At 39.7% G+C, this 25,147-nt stretch overlaps 3 protein-coding genes across 11 annotated transcripts; all 3 read left to right on the top strand.

Moving 5' to 3' along the window:
- The first annotated feature begins 10 nt into the window (after nucleotides 1–10).
- yif1a (Yip1 interacting factor homolog A (S. cerevisiae)) lies at nucleotides 11–7,277 on the top strand. 7 transcript variants are annotated; one of them, XM_034598483.1, is made up of 9 exons: nucleotides 11–145; nucleotides 518–568; nucleotides 1,925–2,173; nucleotides 3,197–3,301; nucleotides 4,741–4,819; nucleotides 4,926–4,983; nucleotides 5,085–5,240; nucleotides 5,422–5,515; nucleotides 6,557–7,277. In XM_034598483.1, the coding sequence occupies exons 2-9, from the start codon at nucleotides 539–541 to the stop codon at nucleotides 6,713–6,715; spliced, it is 930 nt and encodes a 309-aa protein (XP_034454374.1). In that variant the 5' UTR covers nucleotides 11–145; nucleotides 518–538; the 3' UTR covers nucleotides 6,716–7,277. The 7 variants fall into 7 exon arrangements, with proteins under 7 accessions (XP_034454374.1, XP_034454377.1, XP_034454376.1 ...); XM_034598486.1 differs by having other exon boundaries at nucleotides 518–569; nucleotides 1,929–2,173; XM_034598485.1 differs by having other exon boundaries at nucleotides 67–141.
- A 401-nt stretch (nucleotides 7,278–7,678) lies between these two features.
- On the top strand, nucleotides 7,679–12,969 carry si:ch211-145o7.3 (forkhead box protein N2). 3 transcript variants are annotated; one of them, XM_034598174.1, is made up of 6 exons: nucleotides 7,679–8,150; nucleotides 9,425–10,133; nucleotides 10,437–10,558; nucleotides 11,158–11,213; nucleotides 12,157–12,529; nucleotides 12,569–12,969. In XM_034598174.1, the coding sequence occupies exons 2-5, from the start codon at nucleotides 9,471–9,473 to the stop codon at nucleotides 12,507–12,509; spliced, it is 1,194 nt and encodes a 397-aa protein (XP_034454065.1). In that variant the 5' UTR covers nucleotides 7,679–8,150; nucleotides 9,425–9,470; the 3' UTR covers nucleotides 12,510–12,529; nucleotides 12,569–12,969. The 3 variants fall into 3 exon arrangements, with proteins under 3 accessions (XP_034454065.1, XP_034454064.1, XP_034454066.1); XM_034598175.1 differs by having other exon boundaries at nucleotides 7,681–8,150; nucleotides 9,425–9,537; nucleotides 9,592–10,133; nucleotides 12,157–12,969; XM_034598173.1 differs by having other exon boundaries at nucleotides 12,157–12,969.
- Nucleotides 12,970–14,709: 1,740 nt separating this feature from the next.
- On the top strand, nucleotides 14,710–23,830 carry atl3 (atlastin 3). Its single transcript, XM_034598172.1, has 14 exons — nucleotides 14,710–14,873; nucleotides 16,071–16,294; nucleotides 17,092–17,226; nucleotides 17,745–17,849; nucleotides 17,934–17,984; nucleotides 18,144–18,200; nucleotides 18,311–18,403; nucleotides 18,510–18,648; nucleotides 18,754–18,881; nucleotides 18,973–19,029; nucleotides 19,134–19,205; nucleotides 19,886–20,077; nucleotides 20,261–20,500; nucleotides 21,253–23,830. The coding sequence occupies exons 2-14, from the start codon at nucleotides 16,091–16,093 to the stop codon at nucleotides 21,313–21,315; spliced, it is 1,536 nt and encodes a 511-aa protein (XP_034454063.1). The 5' UTR covers nucleotides 14,710–14,873; nucleotides 16,071–16,090; the 3' UTR covers nucleotides 21,316–23,830.
- The last annotated feature ends 1,317 nt before the right edge of the window (nucleotides 23,831–25,147 follow it).

Below are 25,147 nucleotides of genomic sequence, written 5' to 3'. Positions count from 1 at the left end.
TGGTGTATCGGAGCTCTCTGTGTTCTAACACCTACATGGTTTGTGCCACGCAGGCACGGTGGAGTCAGCCCACTGCAGCGAATGGGTGGGATCAGCCCCAGCAGTCAGATAGCCACGTAGCTAGCTACCAACGTTAGCTGCGTAGGTAAGAGCTCCTTTATCCTCGGTACTTTCTGCGCGATCGTCACGTATTTGTCTTGAAACGAGCCGTGTTTACATTTACAACTCGGACGTCGTCTGTCGTTATACGCGGAGCTTCAGCTAAAGAAATCCCGTTGATAAGTTAGCTTTCTCGCCTTGTTAGCTTGCGTTGACTGGCAGCAGCAGTGGTTCCCGTGGAATAAGTTTATATGAAGGTTAGCTTGTTAGCTACCAAGACTTGACATACGGGTGACGTGAGCTGGGGTCGAGTTAGTGTTAGCTGGGATGTAGCACCACGGAGCTACATTTAGTTAGCTTAGCTCGACAATAATAAGCTGAACTGTTGCTAACGTGTCACTGTTTTTTTTGCTTCAAGCTAACGTCAGCGAAGGTTACAATGGACGTGCCACATCATGGGTACCGAGCAAGTAAGTGTCCAGATGAGTCACCAGTGATGCATCTGTTAACGTTTCTGAAAAGTTTTACAAACTGTCCTCTGATAGTAGTTACTTCCTATTTCCTTCCTGGAGCTGGAGTCACACAGAGCTGTCATCTGACTGGTGATGTTTCATCAAAACATCCCAGTTAATCAGACACAAAGTAATACAACCGACTCATACACCAGTGACTCAGCAAAACTTACCACCATGAGTCTTATCACGTCTGATCTACAGAACTGTGAAGTAGTAATAGTTAATGTTGAGATCAGGGCTCTGTATGTCCAGTCCAACAGGCCGGGGGCGACTCCTTGTTCTTGTCACTGAAGATACTGAAGTCCTTCATGACTCTGGTTGGATGTGTTGGGTCAGTGTCGGGCTACAGATTGAAAATGGGACCAATCAGACGCCTTCATGAGGCTCCTGTGTGATGGATAAGAATCAAAACAACTGACATGCCTAATGCACTTCCACAGCAGTGCACATGAGAGGGATGAGATATTCCAAAGAAAAGAAAAAACCTGCTATCCAAAAGTGTTACAAAACTACATCCTCCAAAATATCACTTTTGACCAACAATTGAAAATGTATAATCTTTGTGAGCTGTATGAGCTTCAGGAGGGTAAGTCGGTGTCAAATCATCAAACTTTTGGGCCACATCATGCTGATATTGTCATACAAGAAAGCATAGAACCCACAGTTGAGGGAGATATGGGCTAACAAAGTTTGGACTTTTTGGGGGAACTACCTAAATGTGGGTCACAGAATAGGATTTTCATATTATCTTTCCAGCTCCATTTTTACACAGACAGAATATTGTCCTCAATATGAAAAATAACAGCAAGATGAGTGATTATAATAGTTATACAGGTTAATTGTGAAGTTTACACCAAAGTTAGCTAGAAGTTTGGTCTTTGCTTTTCGAGTTGTTGCTGACATGTTGTCAATTATACCCGAAGCGGCATCACATTCCTGATTCTTTACAATGTTGTTGAACAGCAGTGAGGATTCTTCGTATGTGAGCTAAGTCATCACACTATCACATGATATATCTTAACTGCTAGGATTAGCTTAATAACCAGTTAGTCTAGATTTAAGTATATGTTTGTATTTGATATTGTGGAGAACAAATTAGTGACTCCATCTTCCGCCAGTAGTTTAATTACTTTCATAATTTTCCATATTTCTATATATTATTTTATATTCCTTACACTTAAGTACTGCATGTTACTTATTACTTGCTGATGTCTTTTAAATCTTGCTGCTGTAATACTTTAAATTTCCCCATTGTGGGACTAATAAAGGAATTCTTATCTTATCTTTTCTCCTTTGTGTCCATTTTTTCTGCAGCTAAACAGAGAGGTCGGGCAGGTCCCCCAACAGGAGATTCTGTCCTGTTTGAGGACACCAGCTCTGGAGCCCCAGCGATGAACACTCCGGCGTACTACACTCCGGGGTACAATATGGCAGGACCTGCAAATGAGATGCAAGGAGATGCTGCAGTGAACAACCTGTTTACCGACCCAATGGCCAATGCTGCAATGATGTACGGCTCCACCTTAGCCAACACAGGGAAGGATATGGTAAACAAAGAGGTGAGGGACAGGCACGATATTCATATGATGTACTGTATTGTATGCAGTTGAATGGGGTCTGGAGGTGTTAAATCATTAACCTTTTTTAAGGGCATGGCCTAGATTGGATAATTGGGACCAATCTTAACATCTTAATTATAAGTTCATTGTTGTATATACGGGTTTAAATACACCCATAACTGCATTCAGAGCAATTTTAACCATGGTTGTGAAGATCCAGACCCTGCTCAAGTCTTTTCACCTCAAAGTGTGATAACATATTAGGTCCAAACAGGAGTTTAGAGTCATCTGAAATACAGCAGTGCATACAGGTGTCATTTTTCTGCCTTTTTTATTTTGTTTGTTTAAACATAGCTTGTTTAAACATAATAAAAACTAAATAAATAAAAGTTTAAACAAAAAATGTAGTAGCACTTAAATGGCACTTACTTATAGCACTTTGTAGTTTGGCTTTCCTGAAGAAAATTGTACTTTCTTGTTGTTCTGGGTTTGTACCCTCATGGTTGAATCCACATATTGTAAGTCGCTTTGGATAAAAGCGTCAGCTAAATGAAATGTAATGTAATAATTTGAGGTGTTTCCACATAAGGAACCAGGCAAATGTGTTCTTACATTGACATAGTCTCTACTCAGGAGAAACATAATACTTTCTGTTGTTCACCTTCTCTTTAATGATCCTGTTCCTGGTATTATTTACATCCAGGGCCTCTTTGAAAGCTAAAACTTTACTGTATAATGTTTGTCACTTTGTAGAGGACACAATTCAGATTCTCTTTCATTTCAAATGAATTCATCACTCGTGGGTGGCAGATGAAAACAATAGTGATGCTGTTCTACTTGTTTGGCAGTTTTGATATGCAGGTGGTTCAGGATACATAGACTGGGTGTCAAGCCAAAGTGATACATAATCCTGAGCGCACAGCCTTCATCAGATATGACTATGACTCAATTGTTTTAATAACTTTGGCAGACTGTCGCTCCTCACTTGTTAAGTCGATGTTTGCGCTTCCTCTTCCTTTTCAGATCAGCAGATTCATGTCTGTGAACAAGCTGAAATACTTCTTTGCCGTTGATACCAGATACGTACTGAAGAAACTTATGATCCTCCTGTTCCCTTACACACACCAGGTAATCTAACACTACTCCTTCTGTCAGACGTTGTCCAAAGTCAGGGTACGGGACAACACAAAACATTTAAGAGTTAAATACTGACTGATAATTTTATCTTGTGTCATATTTTTAACCACTTATCACAATTCAAACTAGATAACCAACCACTTAATCACAATTTCAGCTTCACGTGTGAACAAAATGATGCTGTGATTGCCAGTGAGAGTATAAAGCACAATTAATTCCCACACTCAGTTTCAGATTGTAAATGAAGTCAACACTCCAAACATTCTGTGCCCTGATAATGTAGAAACCACACAGAGTGTAAACTCTTTACAAGAACAGGGTCACATAGATTTTACTGTTTGACCCTAAATGCTCCTAACTATGTATTTACCCTAAGACTTATACTTAATACTTATTTGCTACTTTGTATGCACAGAGTACGTCATGGCTGTGTTTACCTAAAGGAATAAGTCAGGTGATATTCTGTATTCTTGTTGTTTTCAACAAGTCCTAAGTAATAACCTAAATAAATAAAACCAGTAATAAAACCAGTGATCAAGTGATCCTAATGAGGAGGGTTGGGCGATGTCTACTGAACTGGTATTTGATGATGTGACATACAGTGGCATTTTGGGAACATCTAGTATTACTGAGTACTTGCGCAACATGCTTAATAATGACACGCAGGTACATTTCCACTGTCATTCAGAACAAATTCTTTGTAAGTCAGATCTCAGATCAGATCCGTTTAACTGGCATTATTCCCATGTAGCCCAACGGAGTGGCCTCCTATTTTACTTTAACCATTGTGGAATAATACAAAGTGCAGTCCACTGATGAGTTAACACCTGACAAATCTGCTGTAGTAGTAGTTTTATTTCCTTTATTGCTGTGTTGTGTAAATACATTTTAGCTTTCCTCTTCTTTTTACATCCTGATGGAGGTGATACCATGACTTCTTCAGTTTCGTCAAAATGACCCAGCTTTAACAATGACTTCAAAATTCCCTTTCAAACAACATAACTCCAGCTGAATACGTTCACATGTTGAATGGCTTGACTGAAATACTGTGCGCTGCTTTGCAGAACATAATAATCAGGTTGTGTTCAAGAACAGCCCCGGTGTTTGACATTTTCTGCTGTAAAACATGGACCTGTAATGGTTTGACAATTGACAAAAACTGCGTCGTCCAACCCTGATAACAAGTATCAGCTGTGTATAAAACCCTGATATACAGAATCTTAATCCTGTGTGACACTGACCTTCTGTCCTCATAACGATTAAACACATCCATAAGCCACATTGTCACAGCAGGTAACATGGTCCTTTAAAAACGATGTAGTTATTTTAGCCGATCCCACGTACACAAAAAAAAGCAACGAGCATGATTTGCATGTAACTGTGTTCGACTCTGCTGGCTGTCTCATACTGTCTTTGTGTGGTTGTTGTAGGACTGGGAAGTTCGATACCATCGGGACACTCCACTGACTCCAAGACAAGATGTAAATGCCCCTGATCTTTACATCCCAAGTAAGTTATCTGTAAAAAACGAATTTTTTTAACACCCAGTAATTTCATTTTTAGCTGGCTGAATATATTTGTATGAATTGCCCTTTTCCCCTTTTTTGTCTTTTAGCAATGGCTTTCATTACCTACATTTTACTCACTGGAATGGCCCTCGGCATTCAGCAAAGGTGAGTAATTCCTCCTAATCTCATTTATTTTATGACTCAAAACAAATATGTTTGTTTCAAAGAAGTTAAACAAGCCGTGGGTGTGTTGTCCTTGTGTGAAGGTTCAGTCCAGAGGTTCTTGGGCTGTGTGCCAGCACTGCCCTCGTGTGGATCATCATCGAGGTGTTGGTGATGCTGCTCAGTTTGTACCTGCTGACGGTGCACAGCGACCTGTCCACCTTCGACCTCATCGCCTACAGTGGATACAAATATGTCGGGTAAATAGAATGCAAATGCAAATATTTTCAAATTAATATATAACTCGTTATTGACAAAGAACAGATAAAGGCTGAAAGAAAAGAGTTACACAACTTGATTTGTTTTTAAACTGTGGACATTTTAAACTATAGCCATGTAAATGATGTGAATGTTGTTGTTTGTGTCCCCCCCCCCCTCCAGGATGATCTTCACAGTGTTGTGTGGCTTACTGTTTGGTAGTGATGGATATTATGTGGGCCTTGCCTGGTCCTCTTGTGCCCTTATGTTCTTCATAGTAAGTATTTTGAGTTCGGATTGATGTCATCATCTACATCACAACCCAAACTGACTCAGAAAATGTGATTATTGTGCTTCTTTCAAGTGAACATTAGTATGAACTTTAAATTGTCCCCATATTATGTTGTGTATGTTCTGTTGCATATTATGGTTTAGAAAATGTGCTGGTTGTCTATTTAATAGAATTGGTTCTATTCCATATTATGTAGGTCAGATATTTACTTATTTTGATGCTATTTTCTTTTCCATTTAATACACACTTAGAAAAGACATTTATACACACAAAACTTAAATCAATATCTTTGTGTCAAATGTAATAAGGTGTGTAAACTAAGTGAGATATAAACACTGTACGATGTCTTGTGCAGCACCAAAATACATCAGCTTTTACCATTATTCTCTAGTGTTATGATTTTTATTATGATACCAAATTTGATCAGTTGCTGAAACACTGAAGCAGTGAAAAACTTCATAAATAACACAATTTCAAGCTGAAAAACAGACTCACCTGTTCTGGTCATCATGTTTTATATAAATGAATCTATGTAGTTATTACCTTTTTTTGTTACACTGATAATTGATAATATGTATTATTGGATTAGTAATTGCATTTTCTTCAAGTACCACTCATGTCATAGTAAACATGAAGCTGCAGGCAGCTGCTGCTTAGCTTAGCACAAAGACTGTTAAGAACGACTACTATGAAGTCTTAAAGGTAATGGTGCCAGGTGAGGGGCTTTATGAGCATTTACAAGTTGTTGCACAGATTAAATTGGAGGTCTCTTATGTGAGAAAGGGAACTTCATAGAGGATGGTAGACAGACTTTGTTTCCTTTAGGCAGAACCAGTTTTAGATGTTTCCCCCTGATTTCAGTCTTTATGCTAAGCTAAGCATGTGACATGAGAGTGGTATCAGTCTTCTCGTGTAACTCCTGACAAAAAAGTCAATTTAAGACTTTACAGTAAACCAGTTAGCTTTCTAACTTCTGTGTTATTTTTATTAGTCTGAATCTCAGATTTCCCTTTACTATCTCCGCAGGTTCGATCTCTGAAAATGAAGATACTTCCCTCCATCTCCCAGGACACCATGGGAACTGGATCAAGCACCAAACCCCAGTTTCGCCTTTATATCACTGTGGCCACCGCAGTCTTTCAGCCAATCATTATTTACTGGTTAACCTCTCACTTGGTCAGGTGACCATGAGGTATTTAGTAACCTGAAGTCCATGTGTACTGGACCCAGAATTTGGTTGTTGAGTGTTTGTACGTCAGCCTTTATACACTCTTTTTGTCAGTTAACTCAAAACATGTATGTACAGTGTTGAGCTGCAGCGTGTGAACAGCTTGTCAGACGTGCCCATAAATCCTTTCATTGATTCAACAGGAAAGTTTGACAGAAAATGTTTCAACGGAAGACAATTGTTTTCTTTTGTGATTGCATAGTAACACTGACAAATGCTTTTTTTTGGCCACTTAACTTTAAACACAAGGGCTTTCACTGACATTTGATCATAACATGGAATCAATTAGGTTTGATTTTATACAATGTCTCTGGTGACACTTTCCAGTATTTACACCCCCCCCACCAAAGACAGACATGCGTTGTGTGATTCCAGTACAGTTTTTCTGGTAAGGTAATGTTGCTGCGTTACCTCCCCTCTTGTGAATCATGGATTTTATTTATCTACATTTGACAAAGCATGACAATGTTTGGATTTTTTGTAGGAAAAAAAATAAATATATTTAGCGTTGCGTAATCAGTTTGAATCGTTTGAGACTTATTTTCCGTGGCTACATCTGGAGGGACCGTAATCCTGTGTTTGTTGTATCTGATTTATTTCTGATAAATATGGATATGTTTCAATGAATAAGATTTAATTTCTAAAGATGTTGCCAGAGATCAGTAAATTTCCTCGAATCTAAAACAGATATATGCTGCAAAGTTACACCATCAAATACCAAGAAAGAAAAAAAGCATTACTCACTTTGCAAATATAATAATAATCTATAATACATTTTTGGATTATAATTATTGATACGTTTGTGTCGATATCATTTAAATGTCATATTTTGTATCAATAATCTGAATTACCAGTAACCATAGCTATCAAATATACTGTATGTAGTTCAATAAAAAGTATATAATACCATAGGTTTAGTAAAAAAAACAAATACCAAAGTACAGCATTTGAGTAAATATATTGATTTACTCTGCATCACTGCTCCTCAGGAATGTTTTCATTTTGAATGCAGGGGTTTTATGTGAAAGAGAATTTACCTTAAACCAGACAAAATACTTGATTATAAAATACTCTATTCTCTGGTTCTTTACTCATCATCTTAGTACTCTGATTACTTCTTTACACTGACCGTATTTCACCATCACTCTGTGGGCTGTGACTCCACTGTGCACCAGGCGCGGGAGCGTGCCTGCCTGCCTGGGAGCGCGCACCCCGCAAAGCGTCCTTTTCGTTTCCATGGGAACCACGGACGGCAACAGAGCACGGAGACAGCGCTGTTTGACCCGGACTCCGGTTTTAACTCCTCCATCTGTCCTTTCACTCCCCAAAAGACGCGTTTCTGGACCTCTAACTAACCCTGGATCCTGCTGGAATCCTCCTCCTGATAATCCGGTGAGTAACTCGTGGATATTTGGCCTTTTTCTCACCAGCAGAGTCACCGTGTCTCTCACCTGTGAGGAGAAAAAAGGCGGCTTTCTCGACTAAATGAAACTTTATATTGTTCCGCCATTTGCCTGCTGAACTGCCCTGTGGTGCCATGTGGTGTCACGTACAAACCCTCTGAACGCTGTATAAACTTAATGTAACTTTTAACGAGCCGGTTGCTTTCAGTGTTTTAAAGCCTTTACTCCATAGCAGAGATATAAGTGACCCGAGCACGTTTAGCGTCTGAGAAAACAGGAACAGTGAACATCTACTGGACTCTGAACCTTTTGTAGAGGATGCTCACCTGAGGGGAACAGATGGATAACATTTAACTCAAGGCTCTTCTCTCCACCTCTGTGTAATATTGTGGCCTAACAAGTTGCCATGAATCTGGAGTGTCTGATTATTATTGATATTATTGTTTGTTTGTTTTGAATTGCAGTTTGTAAAGTTTAGATTCATGTTAAATAATACAAATACAAATTATATTCTTCCACATGTCTGCCTCTTATTGTGAAATTCACACCTATATGTACATACCATTTTTTATTCAGATCATATTGTTTGCTATTGTGAATCTATGCCTATATATACACATATATCTTCATATAGTTATACTATAAATCATATACTGCTATTCAGTACACTACAGTGAAATTATACCCATTTATATATAGCACATATCATTTTTATATTCATATTGTATACCATACCTGTCTAACAGTCTATATATCTATACATGTATGTATAGATATAAATATATATGTGTGTATGTGGGTATATCTATATCAATATCTCCTTATACATAATGCACAAATACAGTATATAGATCCTCATGCTTTCACCTTGTGCCACTTCACTTTACTAAAGTACATTTCTCTAAAAATATATTTCTGTCTGTAGGGAAAGGTGTATATTATACGTATTTGCTGCATTTATATATTTTTTATTTTTTATTTTATTGCCCATTCTATTCTATTTTATACTTTCCCTTCACTACATCCTTCTGACTATCTACTGCTTTAACAAGTAAATTTCCCTGGCACGGGATCAATAAAGTTTACGTTATGTTATCTTGTCTTTCCGTCTATTCTGCACATGAATTTTGTGATTGTACTGTACATAATGTTAATCCCTCTGAGGCAGATTCTTGATTGAAGGGGTTTTAGACTATGTAGATGAAACAGATTTGACTGTAGTCCTTGGAGAAGAAACTTTAATTCATTTCTGTCATGTTTTAGGGTTGGTTCAGCTGAATGACCCTGGACGTTTCCTCCTGGGAGAGAGATGGAGAATAGCTTTCAAACACTGCCACCCTCATCCCTGTGTCCCACCACCTTTGGAGGGTCCCTGTGTCCCACCACCTTTGGAGGGTCCCTGTGTCCCAGCACCTTTGAAGGGTCCCTGACTTTCTCCTCCTCGCCACTGCAGACCACCTGCAGCGGCCGTATTTCACTCCCGCTTTCACCTATTTCCTTCCCCCCGTCCCCTATCTCACTTTCTCCAGCGACAGCAGAGTCCATCTTCTCCTCCTCCCCTTTCTCACAGTGCACAGCGTCTCAGTGCCTTGAAGGACAAAACACAGAGGGCCTCAGCCCTACAAACATATGTGACCAGGATGACCTGACCTGCCTCAACTGGCTGCATCAGAGAGGCAACCTGCTGCCACTGCAGCCCCTACCCAAAATGACACCACTGCCTCAGCTAGAAGCCTCCACACCTACCAACCCTCCTCCTGCCTCGTCCAAGCCACCATACTCCTTCAGTAGTCTGATTTTCATGGCAATAGAAGACTCACCAGACAAGAGACTTCCAGTTAAGGACATCTACGAATGGATTGTAAACAATTTCCCCTACTACAGGACAGCCACTGGAGGCTGGAGGAACTCTGTTAGACACAACCTGTCCCTGAGCAAGAGCTTCTGTCGCATTCAGAGGGACAAGAGCCAGGTGGGGACATATTTACACATTAAGAGTAACAAAGTCAAAGTTAAGAGGAAAGAGATTGAGCTTCTTACATAAGATGTTCAAGAATAAATATCTGAAAGCATCAAACTCACTAAAATGTCCTTTAGCAACACACTGAATCCAGATTTGCTGCTCTTTAGTAAAGTCAGCCATTAAACTGCACTGCAGGGAAATTATTATACTGTACTACATGTGTTGAGGTTGTTATGTGGTTTAATGTTTCAGTGTTCTGTGTGTGTTGTTGCTGATTTGGGGATTTTAAGTAGCTTTGTGTCATTTTTTCAGTCAGTGGGGAAGGGATCGCTGTGGTGTGTTTGTCCTGAGTATCGGCCGGCGCTCCTCGAGGTGCTTAGGAAGACCCACAGCTATCACAGCACTAACAGCAATCTGCTTAACAAGCCTGCACTGTGAGTATTGTCACATGGTTCATGTGTCATGTTTTATTTAAGTTTAATTCCTTCAATTAAAGTAAAAAAGTAAAATAATGCTGATTTAGTCTGAGCAGCTGCCTCCAACTCCCAAGTGTTCAAATGGTAATTTTACAGTATTAATAATAAATATATAAAAGCAAGCAGCATCATGCATCTGCGAATGTGTGAGTTGGAACCAGCTAATTCTAGGTTTACTGTATTAACTGTATTAAATATCTTAAATAAGTGATTACTGAAGTTGAGGGACATTTTTTGGGTTAGATAATAGTTTAAATGTCAATCAGTTGATTACTTGTCAAAAAACAGTTTGATAATTTGAAAATATTTGGGTTTGGGGATATTGGTCAGACAAACTTTGACTTTTAAAGACTTTCCCTGAGGCATCGTCTACCCTTTTCTGTTTAAATAGCATTACCTTGTAATCAAAGTCTTTTCTGATCAGAAACCTCAGATCAGATACGTCTTTCCTTGACGTGTTTACATTTTAATGATGCTTTGTTGCTGAGGTGTATTTTAAACACAAAAACAAACGATATTGATGTAGTTGTCTAACCCTCTTGCCGTGTTGTGTGTAGGTTGGAAGGAGCTGACTATGTGGTGCCTGCAGTCTGTGACAATATTGAAATCTCAGGTTAGTGACTCAGGTTCGGCTCATGTCACTTAATCAACACAGGAACATTCATATTTGACCCTTTATTAGTTTCTTTTCGTCCACTATATATTTTATCAACAGAGTGACAGCTCTCCGTGACACTTTCATTACCTGCTGCTTTTCTCCGTCTCTGCAGCTTTCTCAGCATGCAACATTGTTCCTGTGTTTGTGTTCAGTTGTCATGGAAACAACCTTCTATTACCATGGCAACCCGGCAATAGCCTAGCTCAGTGTCCTTTATGTCCCCTCATTTTATCTCCAAGCATATGAGCTATATTGTATCACATCACCGCTGACAGAATGTGACAAGTGGTTGTTCAACTCATCATTAATATTAATATCAGATCCTGTGATTCATATTCTGCTTGTTTGTTTGTTTAGCTCCTGTATTGTATCCGGCTTTACTCCTTCACAAGAATATATTTACAACACTTTAGTGACAATGTGTACTTTAGTTGGATAATTCTACATATTATGCGACAGATAACTGTACATCCATATAACTTCTTGAAGAGCTTCATAACCAGATATTAAGCAGAAATGCTGTGTAAACAAGAACAATCTTAGTTTTGATCAAAACATGTTTTATGTAAATATAAGAAAAATAGCTGATTCATTCCATGCCATTGCTTAATATCTGACTTTTCTATTTATTAAACTTCTTAAACGCTCTGGAAGTAACAGAACCCTGTGTAGATGAATGATGTCTCGTTTGTATAAAGTGTTTATTAGTTATCATGATGTGTCTTATAAAGCACACTGAAGAGTAGCTCAGCCTGTTTCTTATGTGCTAAGACAGAATGATCACCTTGTTTGATGTGGACAGGGAAATGTCTGAGAATGTTGGACCAAATTACTGAACAGTAATCTGACATTACTAATGTTTCTTCTACATGTTTCTTTCTTTTTTTTTTTAATGCAGATCCTCTTTGTCACACGCTCCTCCTCTCCATGCCCTCTCCCCCAACCCTGACCACTGATGATCCAACTTTTGGTGAAAACCCATCGTGCCCTTTGACACCGGATCACGAGGAGCTTGTCACCATGGAGTTGATGGAATACCAGCATGAGGAGATCTGCGAGGAGATGGAAAAGGACCCCCTGTCAGACAGCGGCTACATCGAGTTACACTACTACCAGTCTCAACAGTTCCAGTACCTGGTGCTGCCTGGTGACACCGAGCTGGACCTGGAGACAGTGGAGATCCTTCAGCTGGATGCAGAGGCCCAGGAGGCAGCTGGGTCACTGCTGGACCTGGCTGGTGGGGTATATTAATTCTATATCCCATGTCATGGTCACAACCAATGCAATGCTTCAATCCTCTGTCAGCAAATACTCCAGCAGAGCAACATAAATGGGATTTATGTTTGTTCAGATATGATGTTTTGTGAATTGGCTGCTTCTTCCTGAGACACCAACACTGCCCTATGTGTATTTTTGTGTAGTTAAATAACACCATAGATCAACTTTACTGATGGACTAACAAAACTGTGGATGGCATTACTTGTATCCAGACACTTTCAGTGCAGAAGCTGACTTTACTATCATAATGCCATACATTGACTACTCTCAACTCAAGACTTGAGAGCTCAACATTAAAGTGAAATATATGGACAAAATGATACTAGATTTTAAAACTGAAAGGAAAGTATTAATAGTGTATGGTCTTCAACACGTCTTTTTACAGTTTCCACTGTGATTTTTTAACAAATAAAGTTCATTCTCAGGGGTGGAAGTAGTTCTTAGTTCCAACTAGTGTACAAGTTGTGTATCTTGATTCAAGTATGTCCCAAAAATGATGTATACAGAAGAAAAGTACTAGAGTAGCTCTTTTGATGTAAAACTGACCAGCACACAAACTCACTTCATGTCTTCCCAACCAGTGCTTCTCAGTTTCTTCCAAGTGGGAACCTTCATTTCTTTATAAGAATGTTTTAAGCACTATTCAGATACACTGCTTTACTTTTTAATTGTAATCCTAATTAATTCCTTTACACCCATTGCTGTTCCTCAGATCATGTTCTCTAATGTTGATTTTATGTACATTATGTTATTTTACTAATTCCCACTCCCAGAATGTCTTTGAGGTGAATGTGAACTTAAAAACCTGGAAATTAATTTGTAAGCTAAGCCACCCTGTCTTCAATCAGGGAGTTGATTGGACTTTTTAATTAAAATGCAAGATGAACTCACTGCCATGTGAACCACGTTACATATCAAGATACACTGCATTTCTGTTCGTTAATGTATTTTTTGAAAAGATCAGGATTTTGTAATCTAACAAATAAAAACTGCCATGCTGTTCTTGTGGATGAAATCAGCCTGTTTTTGTGTTCCGGCAACACGAGTGTCAATTTGGTAGCACAACAGTACAATACCACCATGGATGGATTACTGAACGGCTCAGGTGGAGCACAGGCGAGGAGGCTTTTGGGCCAGAGCCTGTGTTTTTCTATATTTCTTGTTGAACATACTCACAAAAAGAATTGACTACAAAGATTTACCAAATAACAACAGAGAGATGCAAAATGACAACGAAGAGAGACATAAAAATGGCAAAAAAGATCAGGGGCACTAGAGAGCAAGCAATGGAGTAAGACGTGTATCGCTGAGCTCCTGCTCAACCTTTGCTCAACAATGGAAGCAATTTTTCTTGTCAGTCTTTACTACACAGAGCCAGTAAGATCAAATGAAAGTGATGTGTTTTTTTGTGCACTGTAATGGCCACATGGTTCAGGTTCAAGCCACAATGTCTGCTACCGGAAGTAACGATGATACAGCGTATTCTGCCCCTTCCACTGAGGCGAGAGCTTTTGTGCCGGGTGTGCGTGCGGTTTTTTTTTTACGTTTGAAGAAGGTGTCCCAGTTACTTTAATTGTATTGGATTTGGCTGCAATGCTGTTTTGTGTGTTTTGTGGACTCACATAGTGGCATAGTGGTGAGTAGATAAGGAATTTTTGGGTGAACTATCTTGACTATGTGATTTTTTTTTATGAATCTTGTGACCGTTTTTATTAATTAATTTTGACTCTGTTGTTTTGTTGCTGCGTGTGTTTCTTGTTCTCAGGCCTCTCTTGGAAAAAGAAAGAATATTTATATAATACATCGTCTCTTATGACCTAGTCTGGCTATATTTTATTTATTTATTTATTTTTGTTCTTCAAGATTACTTTATCCTATTACCTTTTGGGATTTCTCTATTTTTGCATTGTTGATACAAAAATAACTTGATCAAAAAAAGAAAAAGATGCACACAACCTGGGCGTCCTGCTTTTATGTCCACCACAAAAAATGTTGCAGGATAAGTTTGAGTAGTTCCGCATTCGTAACATGACAACAAAAAACTACATTTCCCTCAGGTACGGGTCGTTGATTTGCACCCTGGGTAACGTATTTCTTACGTAGATCAAAGTAGGGACAGGAATGCCCAAAGAGACTACATTTCCCGGGAGGCCCTGCGCAGGCTGAAACCGGAAGTCTGTTAGTTTCGCGTTGGAAAAAAGTTCTCATGCTTGTTTTCATGCCAGTTTAGAAAAAAAAAAACTTGTGTGTCAGTTGTTTGTCGACTCTCGTGAGGTTGTGTTTGAGGAAGCTGCAGGAGACACTTCACCGGGAAACAGCTGCCACCGCTACGAGAAGGTATTTAAAGCCAATTCACCGTTAGCACCTTTAAAGTTTATTTTGTTTTGCAGCTAACGACAAATATGTTTGTTGTTTGGTTGGTTTTTTTTAAACACGCAGTCGTACAGGCTGTTAGCTAGTTAGCTGCACCGTTAATAGTTATGGGCTTTAGTTGTCGAAGTTTGCTATGAAGCTCATTTCAAAAGGCACGAATACAACATGTTACGTGTTTAGCTTAGCTGGTCCCAAGTGCTGCCGTAGACAACAGCACAGTCAGTGCCCGCAGCTGAAAACCAAACAGTGTGGATTCCTGCTGTGCATCTGAATGTACTGATTATTTAACATCATGTGCTTATTAGGAAAGTGCACGTTACAAAATATACAGTTCGGTGTGTTCGCTGCTCAGGTCTCAGACACTCAGTGCAGAGCAATGCCCGGTATGAGTGCCACACCTTTGAGGCGTAGTGTCGGTGGAGGCAGGAGAGAGAGAGAGAGAGGTTCCACTCACAGAGGAACTGTTGTGAAAGCACCGCCCTGTGTTACTCACCATGGGAGAGGACGTCCTCGTCACACCGCAGAGCCACACTAGAGTCAACTGAAGCTGCTGTGATGGTGAGCAGTGTGGTGAAGATAGAAAATAGCTGTAGGCAAAGCAGCATGACAGCCACAAGGACATCCCACAGTCAGCTGCACACAGAGCTGAGCACTGTGTCCCAGGGAAAGATCAGGGCATGTCTGATTGTTCAGTGGAAACAGGCAGAAAGAAATGCTGGACACGCCATGTTTGTTTGTTTTTTGTTTATTTTTGTCAGCAGGATTGTGCTAAATCTACTTAAAGGGATAGTTCACCCAAAAATGAGCATTCACTCATTGTCTACCCACCGCTATGCCAATGCGAGTGGTGGGTGAAGTGTGTGAGTCCACAAAACACTTTTGGAGTTTCAGGGGACTCAAACACTTCACCCACTGTTTGTTGGTGGCATGGAGCCCAGGCCTGAGCAGAGCCCATTTAATGTTGATGTGGATCCAGGATTTTTCTTCACTCTCTTTAATTGTGTTTTATGACAAACTAGTTAGGCCCTCGGAGAGCGCGTACCTCCTCCAAAGCTGATTGGCCACTTTATGACCATATTGCATATACATGTTCTGGGATCAGATACAAATACACAGAGACAGAAATATTCCAATATCAACACTGGTCTTGTCTTCCCCCAGGGACTAGTACCTCCAGAAGGATGAGGGGTGAACCAGGTCCAGTTCAGATCGTCACAGTGTCTAAGGACGACCACTCGTTTGCGTTGGACACAAAGGCTCTGGCTGAGGTTCTGTTGGCTCCAGAGGTGCGAGACAAACATGTGGTGGTGCTGTCGGTGGCCGGAGCCTTCAGGAAGGGAAAGAGCTTCCTGCTGGACTTCATGATCCGTTACATGTACAGGAAGGTGGGTGAAGCCGTTTCATGATCTCTGCGTCTCACTTCTCCACACATTACATCTGTCTACAGAGGTCAAAACCACTCACCGAAAATTCCCTGTGTTGATGCTGAAATGTCGTCATGGTGACTCAAGCAGAAATTAGTCAATTAATCAACAGATTCTTAGCCTGCAGCCATTTTGATAATTCATTTATTGTTTAAGTTTTTTTTAAAGAATACAATTCTAACATTATATGATTAAACCAACAAACTTCTGTTCTTGTGTTGAAAGTGTGATAACCTGGAAAACTATTACTTCAACCATAGACTATTAATAGTTTACATAACATCAATACCAGGTTCAACATGTGAACTAACTCGTTCACTGAACAGGTTGAGCTGAGAATTTAGTTATTATCTTTTTTTAGGGAGTGGAGGCCTCTGTGTGATTTTCTTTACTTGTGTAGGAATCTGTGCTCATTGATAAATCTGATTTATATTGAAAACAACTGGAATTTCCTGTAGTTCCACCACCAGACTTAATGTTGGATAAGTTTGAATCTTTCTCTCATCTAACCAGTGCAGAGAAAATTTACCAGCTCTATAAACCGAGGTCTATGCTGCACTAAGTGTGTTTTACCTCTTGTAAATTATGAAGAACAGTGGGAAATTCCTATTTACACTTCAGGGTAAAATGCCTGCTGCTGCTGTTATATTTTTGGAACTACACGACAAGACATGTTTGAAAGTTTGAATCTAGATTTCTGTGAAATGACTTGGCACGCGTCCCTGACATGTCTTTAAAAAGTACTTTGTTTTGTTCAGGGGGACGAGAACTGGCTGGGTGAGGATGATGAGCCACTGACTGGATTCTCCTGGAGAGGTGGATCAGAACCAGAGACGACAGGCATCCAGCTGTGGAGTGAAGTTTTCCTCATCCCAAAGAGCGACGGAACAGAGGTACACACACATTTCATTTATTTATTTATGTACTGTCTGTGTATATGTGTGTGTGTGTGTGTGTGTGTCAACAAACAAAACGTTGGCTGTCACCGGTGAGAGGCATTATGTTTTTGGGTTGTCTGTCCGTCCATTTCTTGGGAGTATGATATCTCATGAACACCAGTAATCTTCGGACTTTACCTTGGGGTCCAGGAATTTTTAATGAATGTTTTTTAATACTTTTCTGACGTTTTCTACTCTCATTAATTTATCAATTAACTTGAATAATCCATAACGCTGAAGTTAAAGGTTGAGCGTTCTTCCTTAGCATGTAGTATAACTGCCGTGCATTATTTGTACCTCTACATGAACCATCATTTATACTGTATTTTTCTCATATAATGTTGCTTTGATGAATGTAATTTAAAGGATGTTTCCTATTAAAAACATCTGAGACACAAATAGAAGTATTCCCTCTCATAAACACCCTGTTTGAAGTCGAAGGCGTCACGTTGAATGCTTTGTCTCTGCTGTAGGTGGCAGTGCTGTTGATGGACACTCAGGGAGCCTTCGATGATCAGTCCACAGTGAAGGACTGTGCCACCATCTTTGCCCTCAGCACCATGACCAGCTCAGTACAGGTGACTGATCTACTCCGATTATCATTGATCAGATAGATTCTCAGTATTCTTGTAACAGACACTTACATTGTTTCTATTTTGTAGATCTACAACCTGTCACAGAACATTCAAGAGGACGACCTGCAACAGCTACAGGTCTGTTTACACTGGAGTCCACCTGATGGTGTCCTCAACCTATTTGATTCAGAACACCTGCTAGTGAAGCACGTTTATTTTGTGTACATTTTTGAACACAAAGGATAAGATCTTAAATGTTTTTGCATCTGTATTAATTTGTATTAACCCTCCTCACAGCTGTTCACGGAGTATGGTCGTCTTGCTTTGGATGAAATCTTCCAGAAACCCTTTCAGGTGCTAAAACCACAATGCATTGTTGCTGATGCTTTATCTGATTGTTTTTGTTGCCCTGTTTGACAGTATTTCATAAATTATTAAACAATATCTTTCCCTTCCTCCCACAGTCACTGATGTTTCTTATCAGGGACTGGAGTTTTCCCTATGAATACACCTACGGGTTTAAAGGAGGCCACGATTTCCTTGATAAACGTTTGCAGGTACCTGGGATTTGTTTGATTTGGACTTCATCTACATACAGCTGCGTATCTTAATTTCTTGAGTTCAGCATTTGGGATTTTTTATAACTCTTGTTGATTTTTAAAGATTAAGGAGGCCCAACACGAGGAGCTGCAAACAGTGAGGGATCACATACATTCATGCTTCACCAAAATTTCCTGCTTCCTGTTGCCTCACCCTGGTTTGAAGGTCGCCACCAGCCCCTCATTTGAGGGACAACTTCGTGGTAAAATCCTGTTATTTTGGATTCTTCTTTGTTTAAACTTGGTGTTCAGCAGAACGCCCGATATACTGAGTGTTGTCCCAACTGTTGTTAATTATACTTTCTCAGATGTGGCGCCAGAGTTCCGAGATCAGCTGAAGAGTCTGATTCCTAAACTGCTGAATCCAGATCATCTGGCTGAGAAAGAGATAAACGGAAACAAGGTCACCTGCATGGGCCTGCTCGAGTTCTTCAAGGTGACATGATCTTCATCTGAGTGTTCCTGCTCAACCTTAATCAGTTTTCTACAGATTGACTTCATTCAATGTATATTTTTTGTCTTACCAGGCTTACATCAAGATTTACCAGGGTGAAGATTTACCACAGCCAAAGACGATGCTCATGGTATGTTCAGGATTAACATACTCACCAGCACTGGGGTGATCTTTGACCTGTGTTTTTCTTTTTCCACTTCAGTTTGTTAAACATTTCTCTGTTTGTCTCACCAGGCTACAGCAGAGGCCAACAACCTGGCAGCTGTAGCCACAGCCAAAGAGCAGTATTACAAGAGCATGGAGAAGGTGAGTTCACTAAGAAGTTAAAGACAATACATCAAACACCTAAGTGTACAAAAACAATTGATGCAACCAGATGTTTATATTATTTATATTCAATGAGATTTGTGCTGAAAAGAAGAAGAAAACAGAGTTTGGGTGAGATCGTCCATTTGGCCACCATTCTACCTCTTCTTTTGTTCATTCAGCATTTTATCTACCTCCAGCGCCACAAAATCAAACTGAAACATGTTTTAAAAATTGCTTTATGAGAACAACACTAACATCAGCCTGATCTAAACACCTGAGATTGGATTTTTTTAATGGCCCTGTTCGGACCTGTCATTAACATGAGTCTCAGGTGATCTGATCACAGGTGGACAGCTCTGAGTTCAGGTGTGAACGCACCTAAGACGTTTTAAGGACACATTCGAGATCCGATCATTCAGATTTCAGCTTCATATGACAACTTATTTGTTCTTTGCAAACAAATGATGTAGTTACTCACATGAGACGCATGTCGAGACTCATTCTAACGTCAGATGTGAACTGATGTACTCAGAGCTGTCCACTCTAATCACCTAAGACTCATTAATTCCAGGTAGGAACAGTACTTCAATGGTTTTATGCATGTTGGTCTGATCATATTCATAATGAGCTCAAAAATCGTGATGAAGTCCCTTTCCTCTTTGTTTGTCATTTCTCAGGTGTGTGGGGGAGACCTGCCCTACGTGGCTCCTGAGTCTCTGGAGGAAAAGCATGTGTTTAACTCCCGAGAGGCTCTTCACTCCTTCTCATCCACTAAGAAAATGGGCGGACAGGAGTTCTGCGATCAATACCAGACACAGCTGGAAAGGGAGCTGGGGGAGATGTGGCAGTCTTACTGCAAACACAATGAGGTAGAGGACTATGTCAAAACAATAACATTTAACATTGGTTTATTTCGATTTTTTAAAATTGAATTGTAAAAAGTTTAGACCCAAAATCAGAGTTTTACGCGAGTACTTGATACACATTGTTGCTTTTTGCATTGATATGACAGAATTGTTTCTAACCGTCTGTGTTTCTCTTTGTTTTAAAAGTCAAAAAATCTCTTCAGTGCCTTCCGGACGCCTGCAGTGCTGTTTGTCTTGGTGTGCCTCCTCTACGTGGTGTCGGGTGTGCTTCTCTTTGTTGGCCTGTCTACCATCGCTTTGGTGTGTGACTGTACTCTGGGCGTGGTCATGATGTCCATGCTGACGTGGGCCTTCATCCGCTACTCTGGTCGGTACCGGCATGTGGGCGGAGCTATCGACCAGGCTGCAGGTGTCGTTCTGGAGCAGGTGAGAAGAATGAGGCTGGAGGAAAGTGTGTGTTTGCATCTGTCTGTACGGGTGTCACAGCTTTCAGTTCATGTCAATGTAGGAAAATGTGTTTCAATGCATGCACCCATTAATGCCACTAGAGGGAGCTATTAACGCTTGATAGAACCACAAAACAGCATTCAGCAGTCATGGAATAAAAACAATTCTTATTTCTTAACCACCTGTTAAAATCAAACACAAGCCGCACATACAATAAATAGTTTATTAAATATCCATTTTGGTGCTAGTTTTATCAGCATCTCGGAATGGCATTCAAAAATATGATATGAGCAGATGTAGATTTAGATTCTAAATATTAGCTCCAGTTCAGACACAGTAAAAAGACTGACTTGTTTTGGTTTTATTTGATTGGCTGACAGTATGAGGGATTTTGGTTATCACCAGGAACAAAGTTCAATTAATTTTAGTTATTTACATAAGGCTCAGTCTCACATAGCCAGACCCTCTCTACAGACCTGTGCCAGTGATGGAGATTGTCTTACTGCACACATTATTGATCTGCTAAAGAAAAAATGCTTTTGTTTGTTTGTGTTTTGTCTAAAAACTGTGTAAAATCCCAACAATTCTCAGTGGCTGATTCAAAGCTTCCACCAAACCAGAAGTGGTTTGGATGGATTGACCACTCTCCTGCTGACAGGGTTAAAAATGTGTGAAATGGAGCTGTGAGGTCTCAAAAAAGTGTCCTCACCTTCTTTTCCCTCTGTTTTCAGGCGACCGTGGTGATGAACAAGTCGAGGGGGGTGATTCCTGTCGACACGAAGAAATCCAGTTAGAGGACCTCTGCACCCTCATAATCTCGATGCAACACAACATAAGCACACATTCAGCAGTAAAGCCTTATCACGCCACCCACTGTAACAAACATGCAGCTAAAACACATTGGCACAGGGTTCAAATATGATGCCAATACACCAGCATCTCTATTATGCAGAATTGCTCATAGAAAGGTGACTGGATTCACTGAGGGGGTCAATGTTCCAGTTTCCTAACAGACGAGTCAATGTTTACTTAAAAAAACTAAAGAAAAACACTTATTTCAGCTGAACACATCTGATATGTGGTTCAGAGCGGCCGAGAAGTCTCACACATGCACATTAACAGAAAACACAAACGCAAAAGTGACAGCACAACTACAAAAGCCACACAATGGAAACACAATCACAACAAAAGTGAACGAAGCAGAGTTAGTTTGGTCAAGTCATGGATGTACGAGTCAAGCGAGCTGTCGTTTGTGAAAACACAGACAAGTCAGTTGCCACTTACAACGCGATGCTTATATACAACTCAAATAAGAAGCGTCACATTTTAAGGGGTGGCTGGCTTGACCGGGTTTTCACACACGACACCTTAAATGACCACAACAACTAAAGAGATTTAACGCAGAAAGTTACTCTGCTTGTTTCATTGTCAACATGTCGGTAGTGTTTCCGTCAGGTGGCTCATGTATTCTTGTTTCCTGTTAAAGCGCTTGCGTGAGACCTCTCAGCCACCGTAGTCGTCAGGGTGCTTCTTAAACAAAGCTTTTGCAGTTTATCTTTAAATAAGAATCTTTAAAAATGCTGGCTTTGAAGCTTCTACATTTATACATATTTTTTTTTGTCGCTATATATTTTTTTCTCTTATTGGCCTTAAGACATTCCATTCAGTTTGTAGAGTTGCAGCTTGTTTGATAGAAATTAGCGTTTAGAGACGTGGTGAACTGTCGCTACTTAGAGAGGAAAGAGGATACGCACTTTGTATTTAGCACAGCAGATTTTGAGAGCTGCATGTTTTGGGGAATTCAGTTTGAGTGCTTTGCTGTTTCCTCTTAGACGGAAACATGATGCACTTTGTGGATTTTGATACTATATTCTAGACTCTACTTTTAAGATACTTTATAGGAGCTAATATTCTGCAAAACAAAATAAATAGGACATTAATGTAATACTCAAAGGTGTTGATCGCCCAATTCAACCAGTCAGCCAAAGAAAGGAGAGCTTTAAATGTTTAAATAAAAATACTCGGGCCTCAAACGTCAGGATTCATGAGCTTAAACATACTTTAAGGTGTAAACTAGGGACTTGCATTAGTTCAAAGATGTAGAAATTGCACTGATTACAATGAACACGGTTGAAAAACACTTACAAGTGTTGAACATTCATGGAACAAATAACTAGCAGAATATTAAAATAGACCAAAACCTAAACAAGCAGCGGACTGTTTGGCTTTTTGTACATGCACCTCAGTTTTCAATAAATATCAGCACTTTGATGGATAAGGATCAAATCTGTTTTCAAAAATCCTCAACACTCAGTCCTGTTTGTATGTTTGCTTTTCAAAAATCTCTCCTTAGCGGCCTGTGCCGTCAGCTCCAGTGTAACAAAACACTGTGATGTATAAAGTTCACATCGTTGATCTGGCCTCAGGTAAATTGGATATTTCAACTATTTCTAAACTTTTTCAGTCTAAAACTTGTTTTCAGTAAAAGAAAAAAAACTACAACACAGGCGATCAGTCCAGGCAGAAGCAAACGCACACTCAGGTCAAAGCTCTGCTTCAAATGGCTGACGTGAAATGTTACACATCATTTATTCAAAGCATATTACAGGAGAGGAAAAAGAATGAGTATGGGATGACTTTGTTTCTGAGTTAGTTGTTTACATGTAGCCTTATAACTAATCAGTCAAAACGCAGTCGTGCAGAGAATTAAGAAGGTCGACTGCTCAGTGGATTTATAACTTTTCCATTATGAGGCCAAACAGCGTCTCAGGCCAACTCAGAATGAGTCAGGCATCGGATTAAAGGACTTTGATTCTTTGTAATTATGCCCAACATCTCTAAATAGAATAAAACGTAGGGAATCAGGAATATTTTAGGATTGGAAAAGTGGAATTGACGTCTCTTAGTATTGTAAAACGGGCCTTTTAGACGCCACAATATTGTGTGACCTGAGAGCAAAGATAGAATCCTGTAACTTTATTTTTTTGGTGATCCTCAACTACCTGTATGGAGGCACAAAAAGCTGATTGGTGTTTATCAAACACTCACAGTTATTCCGTGTTACTGTAGATATACGTCATAAGAATTCAGGGCAAAACGTGACCATTAGAAATATGGAGGATGAGAAATGTCGAAATTCTCAGTCCTTGATTTTCCTCCATCATTTTGCACATTCCACGGCTGTTCCCTTTCCACAAGAGGAGGAAACTTCAAGATGTTTTGCAAGCACATACTATTGCACTTACCCTTCTCTTTGGTGCTTTTTGCACACTGCTCATTCCAAAATAAATAAATGTGTGCTATATTGTAGCAACTGCTATTGTAATCATTTCTTGCAGGAGTATTGTGTCCTTGATGTGAGAAACGCTGTTGTGTTAATGCGTCTTTCTAAAACATTAATTGAACTTCAGCTTTGACCGGAGGGATTATAATTTCAGGTTCGGAATCTCGTGCTCATGTCAGGAACACCTGGAGGAAATCTCTTCAAATTTCTACTAATGTGTAAACGATTAGATTTGTGTGGTCAAAGGTCACAAAGCAGTAATTTAACAATTCATTCACCTACTAGATCCTGATCCTTGGTCACTTGGTCCTGATCCACACCAAAATTCAATGGGTTCTTCCCTGAACAATTCCACATCCTTCCACCATGTTTTTTGGCGATCTGTCCAGTAGTTGTTGTATAATCATTTTCACAAAACATCTAAAAATAGGAAATTATGACATCTTATTTCCCAAAATGCCAAAAATCTACTTCACAGTGACATAATGTTCTGTAAAACACTTCTCTGGCCATAATTCAGTGCTGTAACTGAGAAACAGAAGAATAGATTGTGACCATATTTCACATTTGGTCTGATACTGAATTGGTGACAATAATCTTTGATGCTGACCTTTAAACTTTGGTGATTGTAAAGATCTCCTGCGCTACTGGGACGAATATATATGTGTGAATCATCCCATTTTTTTTATTTGTAGCTTCTTAGCAGCAACACCCCTGTTTGAAAACTTTTCTACTGTCCTGGCTTCAACTTGGTGTTCTGTCAGAAAAACAGCTTCATTGGCCAAGCATGTGAACACGTACAAGGAATTTGACTGTTTTTCTTTCACTCGATGAACTTACACACTAATACAATAGACAGAACAGAGTCTGTCAGCAAAGCTTAACAGAATCAAGGCAAATCTGTTTTATTTATATATCCCTATATCACAAGTCAAAAATTTGCCTCAAGGGGCTCCACAATCACAGCAAACAAATTCCTCTGTCCTTAGCGCCTCAGCTCGACGAGAGACAGCTCCCATTAATGGTCAAAATGAAAGAAACCGCATGAACACAGATATGGATATAAACTTTACTGGCTTCTTGTGGCGTACAACTGAGAGGCAGTAATTCTATTTATTACCTCCATCAAGGAGGTTGTGTTTCATCTGCATTTGTGTGTTAGTTAGCAGGACTACTGGACAAATTACCATGAGACTTTGTGGGAGGCTGCCGTACGAGGAGGGAAGAACTCTTACATTTTTGGTGCAGATCCGGATCATTTTATGTTGATTTCTCAGAGAATAATTAATGGATCTTGATGGAAAAAATCATGCATGTTTAGGGGACATATGTTTTTGAGTATG

This window comes from Hippoglossus hippoglossus, chromosome 10 (genome assembly GCF_009819705.1).
Source record: "Hippoglossus hippoglossus isolate fHipHip1 chromosome 10, fHipHip1.pri, whole genome shotgun sequence".
NCBI lineage: Eukaryota > Metazoa > Chordata > Actinopteri > Pleuronectiformes > Pleuronectidae > Hippoglossus > Hippoglossus hippoglossus.
This window is presented reverse-complemented; position numbering and strand designations above follow the sequence as displayed.